At 35.9% G+C, this 20,367-nt stretch overlaps 2 protein-coding genes across 5 annotated transcripts; one reads left to right on the forward strand and one right to left on the reverse strand.

Moving 5' to 3' along the window:
• The first annotated feature begins 1,289 nt into the window (after nucleotides 1–1,289).
• LOC117213993 (peroxisomal N(1)-acetyl-spermine/spermidine oxidase) lies at nucleotides 1,290–4,870 on the forward strand. The gene is made up of 3 exons (XM_033459765.1): nucleotides 1,290–1,748; nucleotides 2,225–2,765; nucleotides 2,844–4,870. Exons 1-3 carry the CDS (start codon nucleotides 1,568–1,570, stop codon nucleotides 3,676–3,678), a joined length of 1,557 nt encoding a protein of 518 aa, XP_033315656.1. The 5' UTR covers nucleotides 1,290–1,567; the 3' UTR covers nucleotides 3,679–4,870.
• A 159-nt stretch (nucleotides 4,871–5,029) lies between these two features.
• Nucleotides 5,030–20,195, reverse strand: LOC117213994 (excitatory amino acid transporter 1-like). 4 transcript variants are annotated; one of them, XM_033459767.1, is made up of 9 exons: nucleotides 19,974–20,194; nucleotides 13,519–13,961; nucleotides 12,325–12,599; nucleotides 8,880–9,280; nucleotides 8,390–8,584; nucleotides 8,096–8,279; nucleotides 7,485–7,913; nucleotides 7,285–7,419; nucleotides 5,030–7,182 (listed from the first exon to the last, which is right to left on the reverse strand). In XM_033459767.1, the coding sequence occupies exons 3-9, from the start codon at nucleotides 12,342–12,344 to the stop codon at nucleotides 7,035–7,037; spliced, it is 1,512 nt and encodes a 503-aa protein (XP_033315658.1). In that variant the 5' UTR covers nucleotides 12,345–12,599; nucleotides 13,519–13,961; nucleotides 19,974–20,194; the 3' UTR covers nucleotides 5,030–7,034. The 4 variants fall into 4 exon arrangements, with proteins under 4 accessions (XP_033315658.1, XP_033315657.1, XP_033315659.1 ...); XM_033459766.1 differs by having other exon boundaries at nucleotides 12,325–12,608; XM_033459768.1 differs by lacking the exon at nucleotides 13,519–13,961 and having other exon boundaries at nucleotides 12,325–12,608.
• Nucleotides 20,196–20,367: the final 172 nt, after the last annotated feature.

The raw sequence follows: 20,367 nt of genomic DNA on the forward strand, positions 1-20,367 counted from the left end.
TCGATCCTCGATCAGGGATATATGGAGATCGCTCGTGAAATCTATATTCGGAAGAGTAGTAGTGGGGTAAACGATTTATTAACATTAGAGACGAAATGAGAATGCTCACGCCTGTAGTTCTAATTACTTCACAGTACAGGTGCTGTGCTATGTGGCCAAGTGCTGAGTTTAACTAAAATTAACATATACAAGAACCTATAAAATTAGGGATCTGCCCTGTTTGGTCATAATTTAGCATATACAAGAACCTATGTATTTAAACTTACAGTTAGGGATCTACCCTATTAACATCAGAGAGGAAATGAGAGTGCTCACGCCCGTAGTTCTAATTATCTCATAGTACAGGTGCTGCTCCATGCAATCAGGTGCTGAATTTAACTAAAATTAGCATATACAAGAACCTATAAAATTAGGGATATGTATTGTTTGGCCGTAATTTAGCATAGACAAGAACCTATTGAGTTCCATGCTACAAGAACCTCCTCCAGACAGTCGCCTGGTGTTCGTCACCCTAGTCTGTGGAAAGAAGCGTCAACACTTGAGAGTGCCATAAATTAAGCTTTCCCCCGTATGATGTCATGGGCCAGCTGGCTCCGACGTTTTGTAACTGCGACGCTTGGTTTTTTCGAGTGTTATTTGTACAATCGTCGACGTAGGCGAACGTCGAAGTAGAACCACGCGAATTTAGTATTTCCGATTCTACAGAACGTGCTATAAACGTAACTGCCTTGAATTCGCCTTTGGTATTTTCTTACAGCAATTCTTTCTCAAATATTGCGTTTTGTGATAATACAGGAAACATTTGGTTTTTTTGCACAAAAATCGGGACCCAAGTGTTGCGATAATGGAGATGTAGAAACGATTCTATTTCTCGAAATTGAGATCTTAGACGTGTCGAACGTAAGAAATGATAATGCTAGTGAAAGAGAAAGAAGGACTGAGAATCGAAGCGATCAACAAATAGGACTGCGATAAGCTAAGACCTTTAACTCAAAACTCAAACTTTTTTATTTTTGATTTGTTATAAATGAAAATATATAATCTCATATACAAGGCTGTTGTATTCGTCTTAACAAACACCATCGTACGTACTAAGGAAAAAGGATATGTGTTTGAAAAAATATTATGTTATATTGCTAGTGTACAAGCACATAGGACAGATCCTTAAGTTTAAGCTTAAATACATAGGATCTTGTATATACTAAATTGCGACCAAAGAGGCCAGATCCCTCATTTTATAGGTTCTTGTATATGCTAACTCTAGTTTCCTTCACTGCTTGGCCGTATGGTGCAGCACTAGCTCGGGAATAACCAAAATCATAAGGGAGAGCATTCTCATTTCCTCTCTGATTTATATGTTGCGGTCTGTGGTTTGCGGTATTTTGGATGTACGTTAAAATGGAAAACGTCAAAAAACTTTGATTAGATTTTAACGAAGTACTTTTGAATGACAATGCTAGAAAGTATGATGGTCGAATCAATATGAGAAAAAACGTTGTTAACTGTCTTTCCTTTTAAATAAATATTAATAAGCTATGTAAATTTTGTCATTGACAACTGATATGATATGATCATGGCGGAATCTACGAAGACAGAGGATGATAAAATTAAGTGTAACATTTTAATCATCGGAGCTGGAATGGCTGGATTGTCAGCTGCAAATCATTTACTGAAGAATCAAGAGACCGATTTTTTGATTGTCGAAGCACGAGGTCGCATAGGTGGGCGTATAATCGCTGCTAAAATCGGTGAGTTTCTACTTAACCTATTTTAGAACTTTCTCAATCAATAAGTATTTCGATTCTCGGTCTTTACTTTTGATTTTAATCGATCCATTTACCTATCCTCTCAATATGATTGTTACATTATAATATGTACCTGAATTTTTATTTTCTTATATTATGTATTTATAATATTCAATCATTGTTGCAATCATAGAAAATATAAATTGAAGATTGTACCATTACATTTGTATTTTGTACAAATTATTTTTTGATAAACACGCAAAAATAGATAAAGTACAAAAGGTATTAAGAGTTTGTTGACCTATGCATTTATACTTTGGTTAGGACTTTAATGGCACTGCCATTAAAAGATAGATTCTTGTTAAAAAATAAAACAAAAATATAAATTTGTATATATGTGTACATATGGATTTTAATTTCTAATGGAAATAATTATATAAAAACTTTTGAAATTTAAATACCCATACACTTTAATACAGGCAATGAAAAAGTAGAATTAGGAGCAAATTGGATCCATGGTGTCCTAGGGAATCCAATGTTTGAATTAGCTATGGCAAATGGATTAATAGATATAGTACGTGTACCAAGGCCTCACAAAGTTGTAGCTGCTATGGAAGATGGGAAACAATTGCCTTTTCCAGTTTTGCAAGAAATTTACGAAGCTTATGTATGTTTTTTAAGAAGATGCGAGGAATATTTCTTAAGTACTTATAGCCCCCCAGATGGAATAAACAATGTTGGAGCACATGTGTCATTAGAGGCTGAGATTTATTTATCAACCTTGCCATCTGAAGAAAGAAAAGTCAGACAGTTATTGTTTGATTGTTTACTCAAAAGAGAAACTTGTATTACTGGCTGTGATAGCATGGAAGATGTTGATTTGTTGGAAATGGGATCTTATGCTGAACTTCAAGGTGGAAATATTAGTCTTCCAAATGGATACAGTGCTATATTAGAACCAGTTTCAAAACACATACCAAAGAACACCATTCTAACTAAACATGTTGTCACTAAGATTAGGTAAACATAACTTGAAATTGGTTTCTTTTCAATGTTAAATTTATGTTATGGATTCTCACATAAATATATTAATTATAGGTGGCAAAGAAACAAATGCATGAACAATGACAATTCTAATAGCTGTTCTAATACAAATTCACCTGTCGAAATACAATGTGAAAATGGAAAAACAATATTAGCTGATCATGTGATTTGTACATTGCCACTAGGAGTACTTAAGGAAAAAGCCAATGATATATTTGAACCACCTTTACCAAATGACAAACTTGAAGCCATAGATAGACTTTTATTTGGTTGTGTAGATAAAATATTTTTAGAATATGAAAGACCATTTTTAAATCCTGGTGTGTCAGAAATAATGCTCCTATGGGATGATAGAGGACTGTCAGAAGAAGAGAAGCAGGACATCAGCAAAACATGGTTCAGAAAGATCTATTCCTTTACGAAAATTTCGGAAACTTTATTACTGGGTTGGATATCGGGAAAAGCTGCTGAATACATGGAGAAATTAAATGGAGCGGAAGTAGCAGAAGTATGCACATCAATATTAAGGAGATTTCTTAACGATCCGTTTGTACCAGCACCAAAAAATTGTTTGTGCACCTCGTGGCATTCACAGCCATATACGCGTGGTTCCTACACTGCTATGGCTGTTGGTGCAAGTCAATTAGACATTAATTGTTTAGCTGAGCCTATACTACAAGAAGATGATCCTTCGAAAATAGTAATAGCATTTGCAGGTGAACATACGCATTCTTCGTTTTATAGTACGGTACACGGGGCGTATTTAACCGGTCGGACAGCTGCCCAAGTACTTTTGGAGTCGAGAAAGAACGAAAAGAATTCATTGAGTCTCAGTTGCGAAGACACAAGTGATCTAAGTTCATGGATACAAGGAATTTCTCTAAATTAAATATTAAAAGTTGTTTTAAGAAAAGGTGCATCGGAAGTTATTCTCTATATCGAAATTTTCACACAATTGAGCACAATTTATTATCGTGGTACGAAGAATATTTTACACACACTGTCGAAATCGATGACAATTGTGATTTATAGATGTTTAGTATTAACGCGAAATCTTGTGAACTATTTTAATTTTGTAAATAATATAGCGAATTGTTTATATTATGTACATAACAACGCCTGTTTAAAATTTTAAAACTTTATAAATATGTATTTTGCGATTTGATCTACTATCATACTTTTCTTCTTAAATAATCGAAAAAGGGATGACAGTATGAAAATCGTATCACGAGAACATGCTTCATTTTATAGGGTCACCTAACATCAGCTATACAAATTTTATATAATTAATGTTATCATAAGTGCTTTTTATCCTTAATAAAAATTCAGACAATTCAGTGATCGCTAATCATTGCATTAAATAATGAATTGGTTTCTATCTATCTATGGATAAAACAAAGTGAATGTAACGTGATCTTACTTTGACAAAGAAATAAAATTAAACATCTATATTTGCATAGCATATTTAGTAATGTTTGTTATTATATCTATACATATATCTACGACTATATATAGATGATAATGGAAAAAATATCAAAATTGTACAATTCCAAAATTGCCAGTTGTTTTATTGAATTTATTTTTATTTCTGCATTTTTATATACTGTTATTTGAAAGTATTATTATAAAGTGCATTTTATCTAGTCATATTACGTTATTATGCATTATAGTTTTTAAATATACAACAAAAATATCCTTTATCTTTTATATGTTTCTTTTTAATGCAAATAATGTATCAGCTTATAATAAAATCAATCAGTGATCCACAATATGAATCAGTCCTGCATATCCATTTTGCAAACAAGACAATAGAAATATGTAGGTGACCATAGATTATGTTTAAAATGTGATAGAAGCCCTTGCAATACTATTGTTTTCTTACGTACATTTAATACTATTCTAAGATTCTTTTTAATACATATTACAGATTTTTAACATCCCAAATATACACTTATTTTTCTGCAACTGCCACTTAATATTACTCATGACAACGCAAATCGAAATGTAATTGATAAAACCAAAAAAATGTTATATTATGCACAGATAGAATTACGATTGAAATAAATAATTTTCAGTAATTATTTTAATGAATTATTTCATATCTTGAATTAACCCATGCAACGAAGGAGAAGCAATTCGAATATTAAGTATAAAAAATATATATATTTTCTTTTTTCGACGAGTTAAAACAACTGATATTCAAAAAATCTATCTAACTTTGTTTAGAAATAAGCAATAACTTTATTGTTACGTCAGTTTGTACATTTATTGTACAAATAAATATTATACAGTATATTTTTAAGCAACTATGGCAAATACTTAATTACGTACAGGTACATAAATTCTGCTAATAGAATTTGATTATAAGGTGTAACTGTATATCGATTCACGGGATTAATTACGATAATACGATTATTAGTTTTGAATCATACCTTAATATTAAACATGCATTGTAACTTGATTTCCTTCCTAAATAATGATACTGAAGAGCAATTCAATTTTTCCTGAATGTTTATTAAATCATGGTTATCCTTTTTCTTTATACACAATTTCTTTTACGATTAGAAAGTTAGTATGTATCCGTATTGATCAGGTCTTTTAAATAATTTACGAATTTATTTTATAATAAAATATCATGTTGACATTGTTATTTTAATTGTCATTAAAAAAAATGGCGTTAATTATGCAAAAAGGAAAAAGAGTGTAACATACTTAATCGTCTCTTGAGTCAATTAAATGATCCCCACATACGATATAATGTTGTAAATAAATTACAAATATAAATTAACTGTTCAGTTACATTCTCTGCATGCACCAATGTAACTGCACAAAAGAGTACACGTGATAATGCATCTTCGATTATTTTTCGTCAGATGATAATAAAATACGCTTTTTCACTTTCTAGTTAATAATTGAACACTTTTTTTCGTCTAGTGCAGTGAGGTATATTGAACATCATAATATTCTTCTTACTGGCTCTCTATAGATAGTACTAGTTTGAAACTAGTTTGAAACAACATCTCTTCTGCATCTTTCCGTAATCTTTTTACAGGCGTATAAATCTATAAGGAATTGAATTCAATTCGAAATATTTTATAGGTGTACCATTAAGAATTTAGAAATCGATAAAAAGATTATAGGTCGTAATGTAATAATGGAAGACAAAGATCGAAATGTAAGTGATAGCTTGATACGATATAGCTATCGTTAATACAAACGGTGTGACTAAAATAACCATATATTACAATAGGATTTGATATATCTCAACTGTATTCGCACTATTTCTGTATTGCTTTGAAGTACCATCGAATTTTCTAAGTATACATACGTAAGAAAGTTATAACTCGTGAAAAGATGCAATTTGAAATGAAATGTTTGCATAACAACTTCGTTGATTCGCGAGAAGAGAATGATATTTCGCCGTAAACGAGTTCAGAGGTAATAAGATAAAGAAGAACACTTTTAGAATAAATTAGAAAACACTTAGGCAGTAATATGTTGATTATACCGTTAACTTTTATAACGCTTTCGCGTGATATCGGATAAATTCGTTTGAATAAATAAATGGTCTTCAGGAAATGAGGTCGTACAAATTTTAAAATATCGGAATATTTCGAAACTTAACAACACCAAGCTAGACAATTGTACTTTCTAACAGTTTAAAGTATATGGCACATGATGAATCAATTGAACAAATCACGTTCCCAGCGTGCTTCCACGCTCCAACTTGGATAAAATCAGATCTAGATTCTTCGAATCCCTGTCGTTTCGTACCATTTCAATTAGACCTCGCAACTTAACATAAAATCAACGGAAAATATGACCATTAAAACATGATCGGATTATTTGATTATTTTTTGTACGCAAATCGAACGAATCTGGCAGCTGTACGGTTAAATATAAAAAAATATCGCTCTAATTCTTCTAACGTTATCGTACAAGAATCATCGAACTCTCTTCTTGAGTAATGGAAGACTGATCTCTACGAACTTGCTACGAACAAAACGGATTATGGTATGTATAGTAGTTACACAAGTGCTACTATGCGTTGTCGTTGCTTTCGAAGAATTATTATGCTTACTGAACTTCGTGTTCGACCTGAAAAATGTTAAGTTCGGTGGGAGTGTGCAGCAATTTAACGAGCAAAGTGTTGAAAAAAGCGAACGCTCATCGTTCCTGCCAGAATTTTCAAATTTTCTCCATTAATACCAATTAATACCGATTAATACCGATACGATTTTCATCTCATATAGAAGTTGTGGTATGATGATCCGCTCCGTTTTGGGCCTGTGTATTGTGTGGCAACGAAGCCAGCTCGTTTCTGCTTAAATAATTCACAATTCCCGCTCCTAGGGAATCGCCCACCACGTTCACCGTCGTCCTGCAACGATCTCTGCAAATCCAACGATTAACGTTTCATATAAATCCAATATTAGCTTAATGAACAAACTAAACGAAGTATATTGGTGGGGAATGAGCAAAGACGAGTGCTTACAACAACCAATCGACAGCGATAACTAGGAAAACATCGTCAGCCGGAAGTCGAACCGTATCCAGCACCATTACCATCGTCACCAGACCTGCCTGCGGGATACCAGCTGCTCCGATACTTGCAGCAGTCGCCGTAATACTATAGAAATTTTTGTGTAAGTTTTAACGCTATATAAAGAAAACTTTGTTTTATATTTTAGTTACCTGACTGCTACCAGCTGGCCAAAGCTCAGACTAACTTGACGCACTTGCGCGATGAAAATCGCAGCCACGGCTTCGTACAGGGCTGTACCATCCATGTTAATGGTAGCACCAATCGGTAAGACGAATCTGGTAATTCGTGGATCGACGTTGTTTCGCTCTTCCAGACAATTGATAGCGATTGGAAGCGTAGCGGAACTGGAGGATGTGCCGAACGCAGTGACCAACGCTTGGGCTAAGTTGGATATGTACCTGAACGGGTTCTTTTTTGTTATTACAAAGTATAGTAATGGAAGAACTATGAAACCGTGTATAAAGAGACCAATTAAGACAGTGAGGAAGTACATTCCTAGCTGAGCGACCACTTCGTCCAGCGACTGCATGTCAGTAATTTTCGAGGCTACCAGAAAGAAGACACCCACAGGCGACAACCTGCAGAATAAAATATTTCATTATTACGCGAAAGAATTATACAGCTTATTTTCGTGATGTATAAAAATTCGTGATAACGTAGATAGAATTCGGGATGCTATTGTCTGGGACTGAATGGTACCGCGAGAAAGTTGGAGACCGGAATACCTTTCACAAGGTAGTTTCGTCAAATATGAATTTACCAAATCACCCAATGAGTAATCAACATCATGGCGCCGGATAAGGACTCGAAAAACAGGAGCAGCGGTTTGCCCTGTTCTTGCATTTTTCCTAGTGTTATACCTAGCACCGTGGCGAAGACAACCAGGCCCATGATGTTCATTCCCGGCACGCTCCTTTGCACTGGTTCCCAATCATCCATGTTATCTATTTCAACAAACAATGTATTAAGATATTCATTGTAACTACTATAGTTTGCTAGATATTTTAATAAAATTAGACGATTTTTCTTTTTCTTTTTTAAGGAAGATTTCAACCTGATGTACTGTTTGCCGGTTTCTGCATTTCCGTCCTATGTTGAGAGATACACGCTTCTACTAGATTCGGAGGAAACATATTCCGAATTAAGTCCATCAACGTATCGATGGTTGAAACGTTTTGAGATCGTTCTTTTGGTTTAATATCCGGATCATTTCCTACACCCGGTTGAATGCTAATTACCAAAATGATACCTGAAACGAAATCATACATTTTTTTAATACGCGTGAAACGCTTTATATCGCACCAATACCATATTGTTATCGCGAAACTACTGGTGTTTATGTAAATTCTGTATCATTTGCATCTACTATATCATCTTAATATCGTTTTTCTTTTTTTTTTTTTGTCATTACTCCTATAATATGTCATGACGTTGTTCCTCTACAATCTACACGATACTCCGCCTGCTCTACTGCCATTATGTTGTCATTCTAGTATCTATATTAAATAACTTTCGAATATCAGAAATCTCTTAGCTTTACTGACCTAATATAACGGCACTAACAGTGGTCACCATGTAATACACTATAGCGCGCATGCCAATTTTGCCGCTCAATGACAAATCGAGAGATCCAATGGCCGAGACTAAGCTAGATATAATCAGCGGTAGGATCAAGCTCTTCAACATCCTCAGAAACAGATCTCCTAAATAGTTGATGTACATGATCTCGCGGCGCGTCCATCCTTGACTCCGCACGTTCCTCAAGATAATACCAAGGATCACTCCTCCGAACACACCGACGACGGTTAAAATAGTCAGAGAATTGTGCCTGAAACACGATCGAATCTTCTCCTGTCTGGTCTTTGGCCTTTTGTTCGGCTCCTGGGGGTAATACGAAGTTCGTTCGGTGATCTTGCATTGTGTATCGGACCCTGACAATGGTGACCTGAAATAGACATTCACGATTAAATGACATTTTTTACAACGTACTCGCAATGGTTGTTATTCCGAAAACAGATGATTTGCTGGTACAAGGGGTTAATTGCGATAATTAGTCCCTTAACGGCGTTAACGGGTCTGATAACTTGGTTTGGCTAGTTTTAACGACAACCGACTAAATGACGCGAGTATTAGAAGAAGGACAAAGAATTCCGTTACATTCTGACGAAAGGTAACGTTATGTTCAAATAGTCATGACTCTTTCGCCTATGTAACCTGTTCTCTATAATATTCATTTAGTTATTTTTACGTAGTAGCTGCTTTGGTAGTTCCTTCGAATCGCGAGTGATCGTAGTTTTTCTGGCATGTTGTTTTGCTTTTTTGCGCGATGTGTCATTCCCTATTTGCATATGCGTTGGCAACTTCGATGAATTTTATATATTCGATCTGTGAACGATCGAGAGGCATGCGTGACGCTAGTTAAGAATCTTAACACGATCGATTTCTAGGCGGAGTATACAGCTATCCTAAGCGATATTCTTAGAGTGCTCCTTCGGAAATGGTTTCGATAGCGTCTGCTTACCAAAGAAACTAAAAAATTATTTAAGTCAGTCAAACCGTTTGTTTAAGTCAAACCGTTTACGTTAGGTCATTCAAGTTACCTACGCACACAAATAAAGATTCAATTAAAATCGATAGCTTTTCTAATCTTCCATATTTGATCGTAAGTGGAAGACCTACTCTACCAGGCTCTACGAATACATTATATTTTTATAAAATAGCATTTACGTAATGTGTACAAATAGTAGCAGACTTTTTATGGTGTAATATTTTAGTCGTGACAGCGTGAAAGGTTGAAGGTCTTGAATGATTAATAGCTCATTGATAAATATGCATGCGAGTAACAGGAGTTTTAAATATAGCTATAATATATATCGATCTTATTACATTGGTATCTGGTCGTATAAATATTATTTATCTACTACCTATATGCATATCGAACATCAGCGTTACAAACAACGTTATCGAACACGCACAGCGTAGCATAAATTTAAATTCAATTTGCGAGTAACTTTGACGCCTTTTAGATCTGATTTTCGACATACGATAAACGTAATTTGCTAGCCATGATTAGCAAAACGCCGAGTGTTGAAGCCACGCGTGCGATGAGTGTGCAGGAAAGCACGATGATTGGCAGTCATTTGTCCTAGCTTTATTATTGTTTCTCCGCACATATTTCGCTGCGCCTTAATTCAACCATGCGTGAATAACATTTGAGTGTAATCGAATTAAAGCAGTCAATTCGTTTGACACGTAGAATTAGACGTTACTCGAACGCTTAATACTCTAATAGTTCGACTAACTTTCTACGATTACCGAATAACAAGTGAGACTAATAACTCTTATTTTGATCTCAAGTATAGATACAACTCAAGTATAGATACAAAGATATTGGATCTTAGAGTTTTTCAATACAAAACGTAAATTTCCGTGTACGTGTCCACGTCTCAAATTCATCGAATTCATCGGTTTCAGATATCTGTCATCGTCGTTCAAGTTCTTCCTCGTGATGCAGAAAATCGCTCGTAAAACAACACACGTATTATAGTGATGTTGCGAGTTAAAAATCCATTTCTATCGAACATTCCTCATTTTCAAACGAACCACGTTCCGTGGTTATACCGTGACACACGCGCTTCCAGTTTACGGTTACGAACAGTAGTTGGCTTTGATCGAGATCTTCCTCGCACGTTTTACAAATTGCGAACAAAGTAAAAGGCGCCGATGCTTATCGTAACCTATCGTTTGAACCGAGGGTCAGTAGTCTTCGTTATGATTTGATTGAGTCTTTACGAGTGACCTCGTGTTAAGTATGCTTCGAGAGAGTTGCTGGCCATTCTTGAAAGTCTTGTTGCTCGCTAGTCGATGACCTTGCCGGGAGATACGTCGTCGCCCTTTCAGCCAGTTCTTGGCTGTTCTAGCCCGATTACAAAATTCTCAAACGTTGATAATTTTCTGTTAAAGCCCGTAGAACTTTACTTTGTTTATCCAATTTATCAGAATCTTTAGCTTGTATTCACGCATATTTCGTAACAATAAAATGCTACCAGCTTAGACGATGATGCAATCTTCGTTTTCTCAGACCTTCCTTTGTTTTCTTACAAGCTTTCTTCTTCTCTTCTCTTGCAAATATATGGCAATTAAGCGACGCGTAGCGTTAAATTACATAAAGATTCAAATTAATATGAAACTCCTTGAACTTTGACGTTTAAATGTTGCAAAAGATCGAATAAAATGTTCTTCGCCGACAAGGTCACGCTAACGTGGATCATTCCGACAAACTAGCATCGACGTTGGCCGGGATTAATCTTAACTGGTCCGACAATTATCAAATTGTACTTTCACGGTACGGCTTTTCGAGCGATCAGTTTCTGTGCTTTCTGATGTCACTTGGAATACTGCAAAAGGAAACGGTATGGCAAAAGTGAAGGGACTGTTTACTTTCCGTAGAAATTTCATAGGCTTAAAAGTAGACACCGGGTAAGCCGCTGTTCAGTTTCGCAATTGTATCCTTTTACGCGAATTCATTAGTCGAACCGGTGATGTAAGTGAATTACACGAACGAGAAACTTCATCTGTCTGTCAATGTCGCCTTAATGGGTGCGCGTCTCGTACGATTTTAGCGCGAATCCACCGATCCAAAGGATCTGCAAGGTCTCCAAAAAGATTCGATAAAACTCACCGATGACGACAAAGCTCGTCAAGGTATTTTATAGAGTTTCAAAGATGTTTCTGTTACCACGAGTGACCAACGCGCGATATCCAATTTCCAAAACTCGCATAAATATCACTGTCCAGTGATTGGATCCAAAAGCATTAGGTCCGTCTTCAAAATTAAACGCGTCCTAATTATTTGAATAAAATCCAAAGAAAACGAAACTGAATGTGATCTGTGGTGAGAAAAATGAAATATAGCAGGATGGAAGAAAAGCAAAGACAAAGTTAGCGATAAGAAGCAGAGGAAAGGAAGAAAACTGAATGAATACGTACAGTTCAGTGGCGACTTCCATGATGCCCGTCTGGAGTGCTGGCCTACGTTTGCGTGGTGTTGGTATCCCGACGAAAGACGGTGGTCAACCGTTCGCATAGAGCGTCACTTCCGGTTAGCCGGAAGCGGCTGCTGTGTGTGCGGCTCGCGCCCCGATGGGGAAGGGAAGGCGGCGTGCAACGAGCAGGAGAGGTCGAGAGGCTCAAAAGGGATCGACGATATCCGATCCGTTGATCCGTTGATCGCCGATGATGGTATTGGCCTCGGATTCTAACTTCTTGGATCGCTGTTGTCACCGTAGAGGGAGGAAAGAGAAAAAAAAAGAACGAGGAACCATTATACGTATAGATCTTTATAGATCTTATTTGCGAAAGAATGATCTCGAGGATGTACAGGTATAAACTGCGTGATGGTATTAGAGAGATGGTATTAAATACGTCATATAAAATACGTGTATGTGCTTCTAAATATTAAAATATATATTATTACATGTGCTCATAAAAGTTTTGCGAAAGATGCACTTGTACCACTTTCTCGCATTGTCGAACGTTGGAGTGATCCGGAAACTTCCTTCGGGAGTTGTCGAATCTTTTTACGTTGAATTGTTTCTACGCCTAAAGTCGACGTTTTCACGAGTGGGAGGTCGTTACGGCTGACCAAAACGTTCAGGTTTCATGCGTGTCTTCTTCATATACCGTCAACCCTTATATACTACCAATGTTTTAACGGTCGAAAGATACTAAGAGAATAGGATACAAAGGACTCGAAGGATTCTAATTAACAGCCGGAAGCTGCTCGAATGTTCTGAATGCAAGAACGATAAATTCATCGATCCGAAGTATTTCAATTAATATCTGAAATTCCCAAGATCTTTTGCATACAAATAGATCGTATCGTACAGTGTACTTTAACTATCGCTTGCGATTATCCAACGAAATCCAATTACGAATACGAAGCGATCATCGATCTGATGAATCGAAAAAGAAGAGTAATTACATCCGGAAGTCTCGAAGCTCGTCACACCATTGGAAACGGTGAGCGTGGAAGTGGCAGAGATCGGATGCGAGTGGTTCTTCGAAAGAGAGGAAGGTAAAGGTGGGCAGATACATCGTGCTCGTGGTGTAAACACTCAGGGAGAAAGTGAGTCGAGATTTTAATGAAAATGCACGTATATACGTGGTTAGGTGCTCGCGTACCGGGTGAACGTCGACGGGTACTCGTGCTCGACCAGGAGAGGATGTGTGCTGATAGAGCTCTCAATCTGTGCCACCTTGGGTGGTACGATTAGCTATGGTGATCCCCCTACGACGATCTCTTCCTGCCGTGCTGGCCTATCATCGTCAGATATATTACAAATACGTGCAACTACGACCCCATCGGGAGCACCGGGTCTATTGTTTGTCGCCTGCCCTGTCTATCTCTGTTTCTCTCCTCAAATCACCTTCCTCCGATCATGTACACCGATCCCTTCCTTCCGACTTCCACAATAAACCTCCTCTTCCTCCGACGTCTCTTCTCCTAGCGGGATTAAATCGACGACAATGATGATAACGACGATATTGACGACGGTGCTCGTGGATCTTCGATCGAAGAGCGAATCGCGACGTACAGCTTCTTCGGAGATCGATGGTTTCTCGATCTGCGAAGGAAAGTTACTTGATTAGACTTATTAGTCTCGAAGAGCTTGTCGTTTCCAAAATTTCTCTGCTTTGCGTTTAAACTAATCCTATGCTCGCAACATTGACCCTTAATGATTAATGGATTAATGTAAATTTGTAAAGTTCTACAGCTTCGAAACTGTTTCTTCGGTTCAAGTACGATGGATAAAGAGAAGGAACGAAAAAAAGAAATGGCAACTTCTTTTCCGTAGGCGGTCATTCGAAAGGAGGAAGGAAGTTGTAATACTTTCGGGCATCTCTGGCTGACAGGACGGGTCGAGATGGGTCAAGTTTATAATTAATTTCGTTCGGGTCGTGCGCCGAATTGAACGAAGGATGGCCACCAGTACGTTTCACGAATCTCGTATCTCGGAGTCCTAAATCGTAAAATCCTTTCACGCGTAAGGATTGCCACGGCAAAGCGGCATAAGTAGGTCATTTTTGTCGTTTCGTGTCAAGAGGAAGAAAGCTTTAACGGATTGTTCGCGCGAAACAACACCTTTCGCTGTTATTCGGGCCATTAGAGTGTTTCTTCAGTTCGACGGAATCTAGAAACAATGCGTGTTCCGCCCAGATGTACATCACGATCTGTAGAAAATACGTTTCCAAATATCATATTTTTCTCCTTTTTTCGAGATTTATGGAGTTCCATCAAATTTTATAGACATACGTATAAATGATATTACGTTTGAACGAAACCTTGATTTATTCTTCTCTTATTTCTTATTTCTTATTATTATGGCGACGAGTGGAAAGCAGAAGATACGAAATAACAATTCTTTGAACACATAGTGGCTTTTATCGCGCCGATTTATGGAAACGATTACGTATTCGTCCATAAAGAACCACTATAAATTAAACAATTATACGATAGCGCGAATGTATATTCGTGATTAGTCATCGACGCGTATTCATTACGTGATCATAACGCATGTTACGTGATCATAACTTCGCATAATTTAACGCAAGGGATCTGAGGAGTAAAGAACATTAATTACCCAGACTAATTGCAAGACCTGCTCGAATTTCAAGGTAAATTAACAACATTTTAAATGCGAACTCTCATCTTAGTTTATAGATTTGCACGCGATCTTTGTCTTCTGTTATTATACAAAAGAAATTAAAAAATAGAAAAACTGAGGAAAGTCAACGTAGTTCACGGACTCGTAAATTGGCCTTAACGTGCAACAGCTTCAAAGTGTTGCACGATAATGTTCATTCATTTATACTACATAAAATAGCCCCACAACCACGAATTACCGGCAATTTAATGAACTATTATAAAACCGGACCGTGACGCAATCAGCTGATGATTACAAGCAGCTATGGGATCAAAACGTAGGCGGAAACTTCGAATGTTCTTTTGTGAACGTTCCTTTGTTTTAAGTAAACGTGTACCCATCGTATTAGACCGTTTTTGGTTTATCGAGTTAGTGAACAGCAGCACGACATACGCCTATTTTACCGTTATATCGAATAAAACGAGCAACGTATAAAAACGTTCGTTTGGGATTAAAGGACAGTAAAAGTGGCAATTAGAATGCACTGAGAGCCAAATTGGCTCTTCTATCTCTTGATAGGCAGTAACACAGTTTAATCGAATGCAGAATGTTTTTACCATTATTGTTAATAGAAAAGGTATTTTCATTACAGTAGAATTCCATTTATCTGAACTTGTCGAACCAAGGGACTAACAGTTTGTACAATTGGAGTTCGATATAATAATAGGAGCTCGCGTATTTTCCCCGCTGCCTGTTATTTTTCGTTCACATAATAGGCGCTCGCGTGAATCCAACCAGCAAAAGTTCAGTTAATCGGGCATTAATTAAAATTTCGTTCCTATAAATGGACTTCTAGTGTACCGTGTTAAATACGCACGATGTATCATATTCATTGTAGTATTCAGTCAGGTGAATGGTTCACTTTTACCCGTACATTTAGCCGAACGAAAACGCGTTACCCTTTTCTCATTACGTGCAATTATATCGGTAAATTGATCGTCCTGCACGACGCAAATGAAATTTCATAGCGTGCTTAAAAATATGGAAAAATTGAATAAGCGATACAAGAGAATTTAAATCTTTTCCTTCCAATCTGGAAACATTGGAAATTTCTATTAAAAAATTTTAATTCTCACCGATGGCAGTCAAATTTCGTGCGTTTGAAACTTCTCGGTGGCGATTTGTCATTTGGCGAATGTGCAATTAGTTCCCCACCTTAACTTAATATACTATTTTTCTTTGTTTCACTAATTAACAGTTATTTAAAATGATTTTCAACGGCTATCAACTTTCATTTTCTTATAAACCTTGAATCAACCAATTAGCTACAATTGTAAAAACACTATAATTTTCAATTTTGCACGGGTATTATTACAAACATTATCTTCTCATATAACGAATATTATACGAGATAAGTTTATCAATCAAGGTCTTCCGACAGTTCGAAATACATATATGTACGTAATAAGTTTTCATGACCTCCGAAATGACTTTTCCGGATATTTTTCTATAAACGATAACCTTGATCTTTGCTGGACGACCTAGAAAAGAGGGTCTTTTTGTTATCGAATTATTCGTGTCAGTTGGCTAATAGTTCTAATTCCATCATTTTTCATTTCATCATTTCATCATTTATCATTTTTTCGTATAAATTTTTAAGACAATAATCAGAGTATTATTAAGCAATATCGTGCAAGTTTTTACAGGCTCGTATTTCAAAGCAAATTTCAACGATAAAACTGTATCGCACAACTTACCTGACTCTCAAACAGCACGATATCAGCGTATTCATTAACAAAGTATACAGGGTGCTTGGTAACTGGTGGTACAAGCAGAAAGGGGGTGATACCACGCGAAAAAAGAAGTCGAAAATATAGAATAAAAATTTTTCGTTCGAGGCTTTGTTTTCGAGAAAATCGACTTTGAATTTTCGCTCGGTACGCGTGCACTTTACCACGTCTCGTTATAACGGATCTCACTGTAGATCGTTGTCTCGATGGAAAAATTAAAAAAAGAAATTTTTATTCTATATTTTCGACTTCTTTTTTCGCGTAGAATCACCCCCTTTCCGCTTGTACCACCGGTTACCAACCACCCTGTATACATAATTTGTTATTCGGAAACGCAGTTTATGTTCTAACACGACGAAAACGTAAACAATACTTTTACTACACTGTTTACATTACATTAAACGAATCAACATAATGTTCAACGCTACTAAGAAAGTTGATACTTTATCGAATCGCAATATCTTTTCTCTTATTCGTCAGTTAATTCTTGTTCTTCAAACAGCTACAACAAATGTTTCAGTGTACTATTTAATAGACTCAAGATCAAGAAACTTACGTAACTATAAACAGCATGGCGAAGTAAGACAGTAAAAAATAAGATGCAAGTAATAAAAGATGAAGTCAATTAGACGCGGAACCGCGACGAGCATAAGAAAAAAAAATGCATCTATTTCCGATAAACTAGCAATTATATTTAGTTGTGACTACATATTTATTTGCAATCAGCAGTTTCGTTTTTCGGTGATGATACGATGGCCGCTTCGTCAAATCGAGCGTCATCGATGCCCATTTCTCGCTATTCTCAAATATACTGTATCGGTTTGGAGATTCGTATTTGTCACGTGGTTTCCTTTCTTAAGTTACGAGCGAAACGATCGAGCAAGTTAAAGGCCGAACGAACCATAACCTCGTTTCTATTCACGGGTTTATATAAGGCATTGGTATCTCAATCTTTTCATAAAAAAAGGATGAAGTTGCATTTATCCGCAAACTTAAGAGTGAGATTTGATTATTCATGACGATTTGTTTAGCGTTATATATCTAGACATTAATATTTTTTATTTAGAAGAAAAAGAATTGTTTAGGATGTACAGAAAGAAGAAAAAGATTAAATTAATTTTAATATTTAGTTCTCCAAAAAATAGAAACATGACTGAAACAATTCGTTTGTCGAAAACATAGTACTTATTAGAAATAAAGCGATCTATAACGATTGTGATAAAAACTTCCAACGTACATTAACATAATGGTAATGAAGTTTGAAAAGATTAATGCGAGAACCATTTGTCTGCGCTCGATGATAAAATTAATGCGCGGTAAGGAAATCACTGTTCAAATAGGTGACAAGTTTAAGCAGACGTATTCGACTCTTATCTTCATAATCCTGTTAATAAATAAATATTTATTGAAAATCATCATGTTGAAAACAAACTGAAATCCCGGCGTTCCAAATGTTGGTCGTTGTGTTTGTATTATACGATCAATGTATTTAGTAGATAAGTATTATAAGATGCCCCAGAGTTTATCAAGGTAACCAACAAGGCGTCATATTTCCTGTTCATTTTATATGTACTTACATAATTTTGTATCATCATATGGCAACATGTTTACGGATATTGTAAGACTGATAAAATGACATAGTCTGCCAACGAGTATGATCATTCAATTATGTACATATATATGTATGTGATATTTGGAAGTTTTAGTCTATGGCGAGTATGCCATCTCTATAGTTTTGATCACAGTTTGTAATACGTTTATCGATAATCTAACTGTGCTACGATTCTCGAATTGCTAATCTCGCTCTCACTTCGATAAATGTGAAGCTTCTCAAAAAATCACTCGAGGAAGGTGACTCGATGAATATAACAAGTTCAGCTTTGAATCTCTGTTTATGATGTCTTGCCATAGTGTAATCGATAGTTTCATTCGTACGTGTATTTCTATTTTCCAAAATGATAATAGACAAGCAAGAACAATACATTTTACTTCTATTACTTGAAACTTGTATAAAACTTGTATCTGTTTGTTTAAAATGATAAATGACTACAAAATATGCATCTCTTTTATGATAGATGCGAATATAATGGCCAAATGCTTGATATTACGCCTATGACTATACAGTTCTTCAAACGTATGCAATTAAATATAGATTATATTCTAAAAGAACATTATACTTACTAATGAAAAGCGTAAGTACGAAAGTCTCGTATGTATTATATCTTTTTTGTAGAACACATAATGCGCGCGGAAATTTCAATTTAAAATTAAAAACCCGCGTTTTATTATACATCCAGCTCGTAGAAGTCTAAGATACAAAATCATAAACGATGGAAAACAGACTTAAGTATCTTTTCGTAATTATCTCTTGGTACTTCTATATTTTTATCACCGACGCGTGTTAGGACTGTATCGTATATTTCTTTCAAATTTGCAAATCACAAGATTGCATTCTGTATTTCCCCATACCAAGGAATATTTGTATTTACAAGCTATAATTTTCTAACTTTGAACAAACAAAATATTAAATTTTTTAACGTTAATTAAAACTCGTATATTGATAGAATTGTGACGATTGTGACAAGTTATGCAGGACATAAGTGGACTCCATTTATATTTGAACAGTTTTTAAAACACATAATAACTTTTTTAAAATTGAACCAAACGACTTGAAGTTTTTTGACGAGTTAGAGGGATCATCCGGATGACGTATAAACAAAATTTTAAAGAAATTGCAATTAATCGGAATCACGAAGAAATAAGTAAAGGCCACATTTTGTAACATTTTTATCTCAACTTCTAAAGAAAATTTAAAGGACACGTTTCAAAGATATATACCGGTTGTACACAAGTTGAAATTGATGAAAAAATGATGAAAATCGCAGTTTTTCACGATTTTCAGTCTAAAATCTAAAGATTCGTACATCTCTCGACACCTGCCGCATATTTTCGCATCAACCGATTTCGATAAAATGTTCAGCATGTATATAACTGGTACAAATCTTCGAAACTAATCAGGAAAAACTAATTGCAATTCTTTTTTAATTTTGTTTATACGTCATCTACTAAACAATCCTTCTAACTTGCAAAAAAAAAAAAAGTCGTCGTTTGGTTCGATTTTAATAAAGTTGCTCTGTTTTAAAGAGCGTACGAATATTAATAGAAACTATCGCATAATTAAAGTAGAAATGAAATTTCTTACCTGTAGCAATTGTGCGTCGATGATTTTTGTCTATTTCTGTATTTGGAACAAAACACTACGCGTGCACATTAAATACGCACCGATTTCGTTTGCGACAAAACGCGTTTACGAAGACGATTGTTTACTGGAAAAAAGATAACAGGTTCGTTTCGACTCAGATGATAGAAAGAACAAAAGGCATGTGCAAACACGACGCTCCACTCGCGATTTCATGTACCTATACTCTGTGATGACAGTCGCGGGACTGTGCTACAACTAGAAACATCTAATTCGAGCCAAATGTTCGAAAAGCGCGCGGGTGGTGGGGAAATTGGAAAGAAGGGAGAAAGAAACCAGTTCTATGGGCCGCTTGACGTGATTGGTGCTCGAGTAACTTTCAGTTACTGGTTGGGCC

The sequence above is a fragment of the Bombus bifarius genome, unplaced genomic scaffold (assembly GCF_011952205.1).
Source record: "Bombus bifarius isolate JDL3187 unplaced genomic scaffold, Bbif_JDL3187 scf7180000009145, whole genome shotgun sequence".
Classification (NCBI taxonomy): Eukaryota; Metazoa; Arthropoda; class Insecta; order Hymenoptera; family Apidae; genus Bombus; species Bombus bifarius.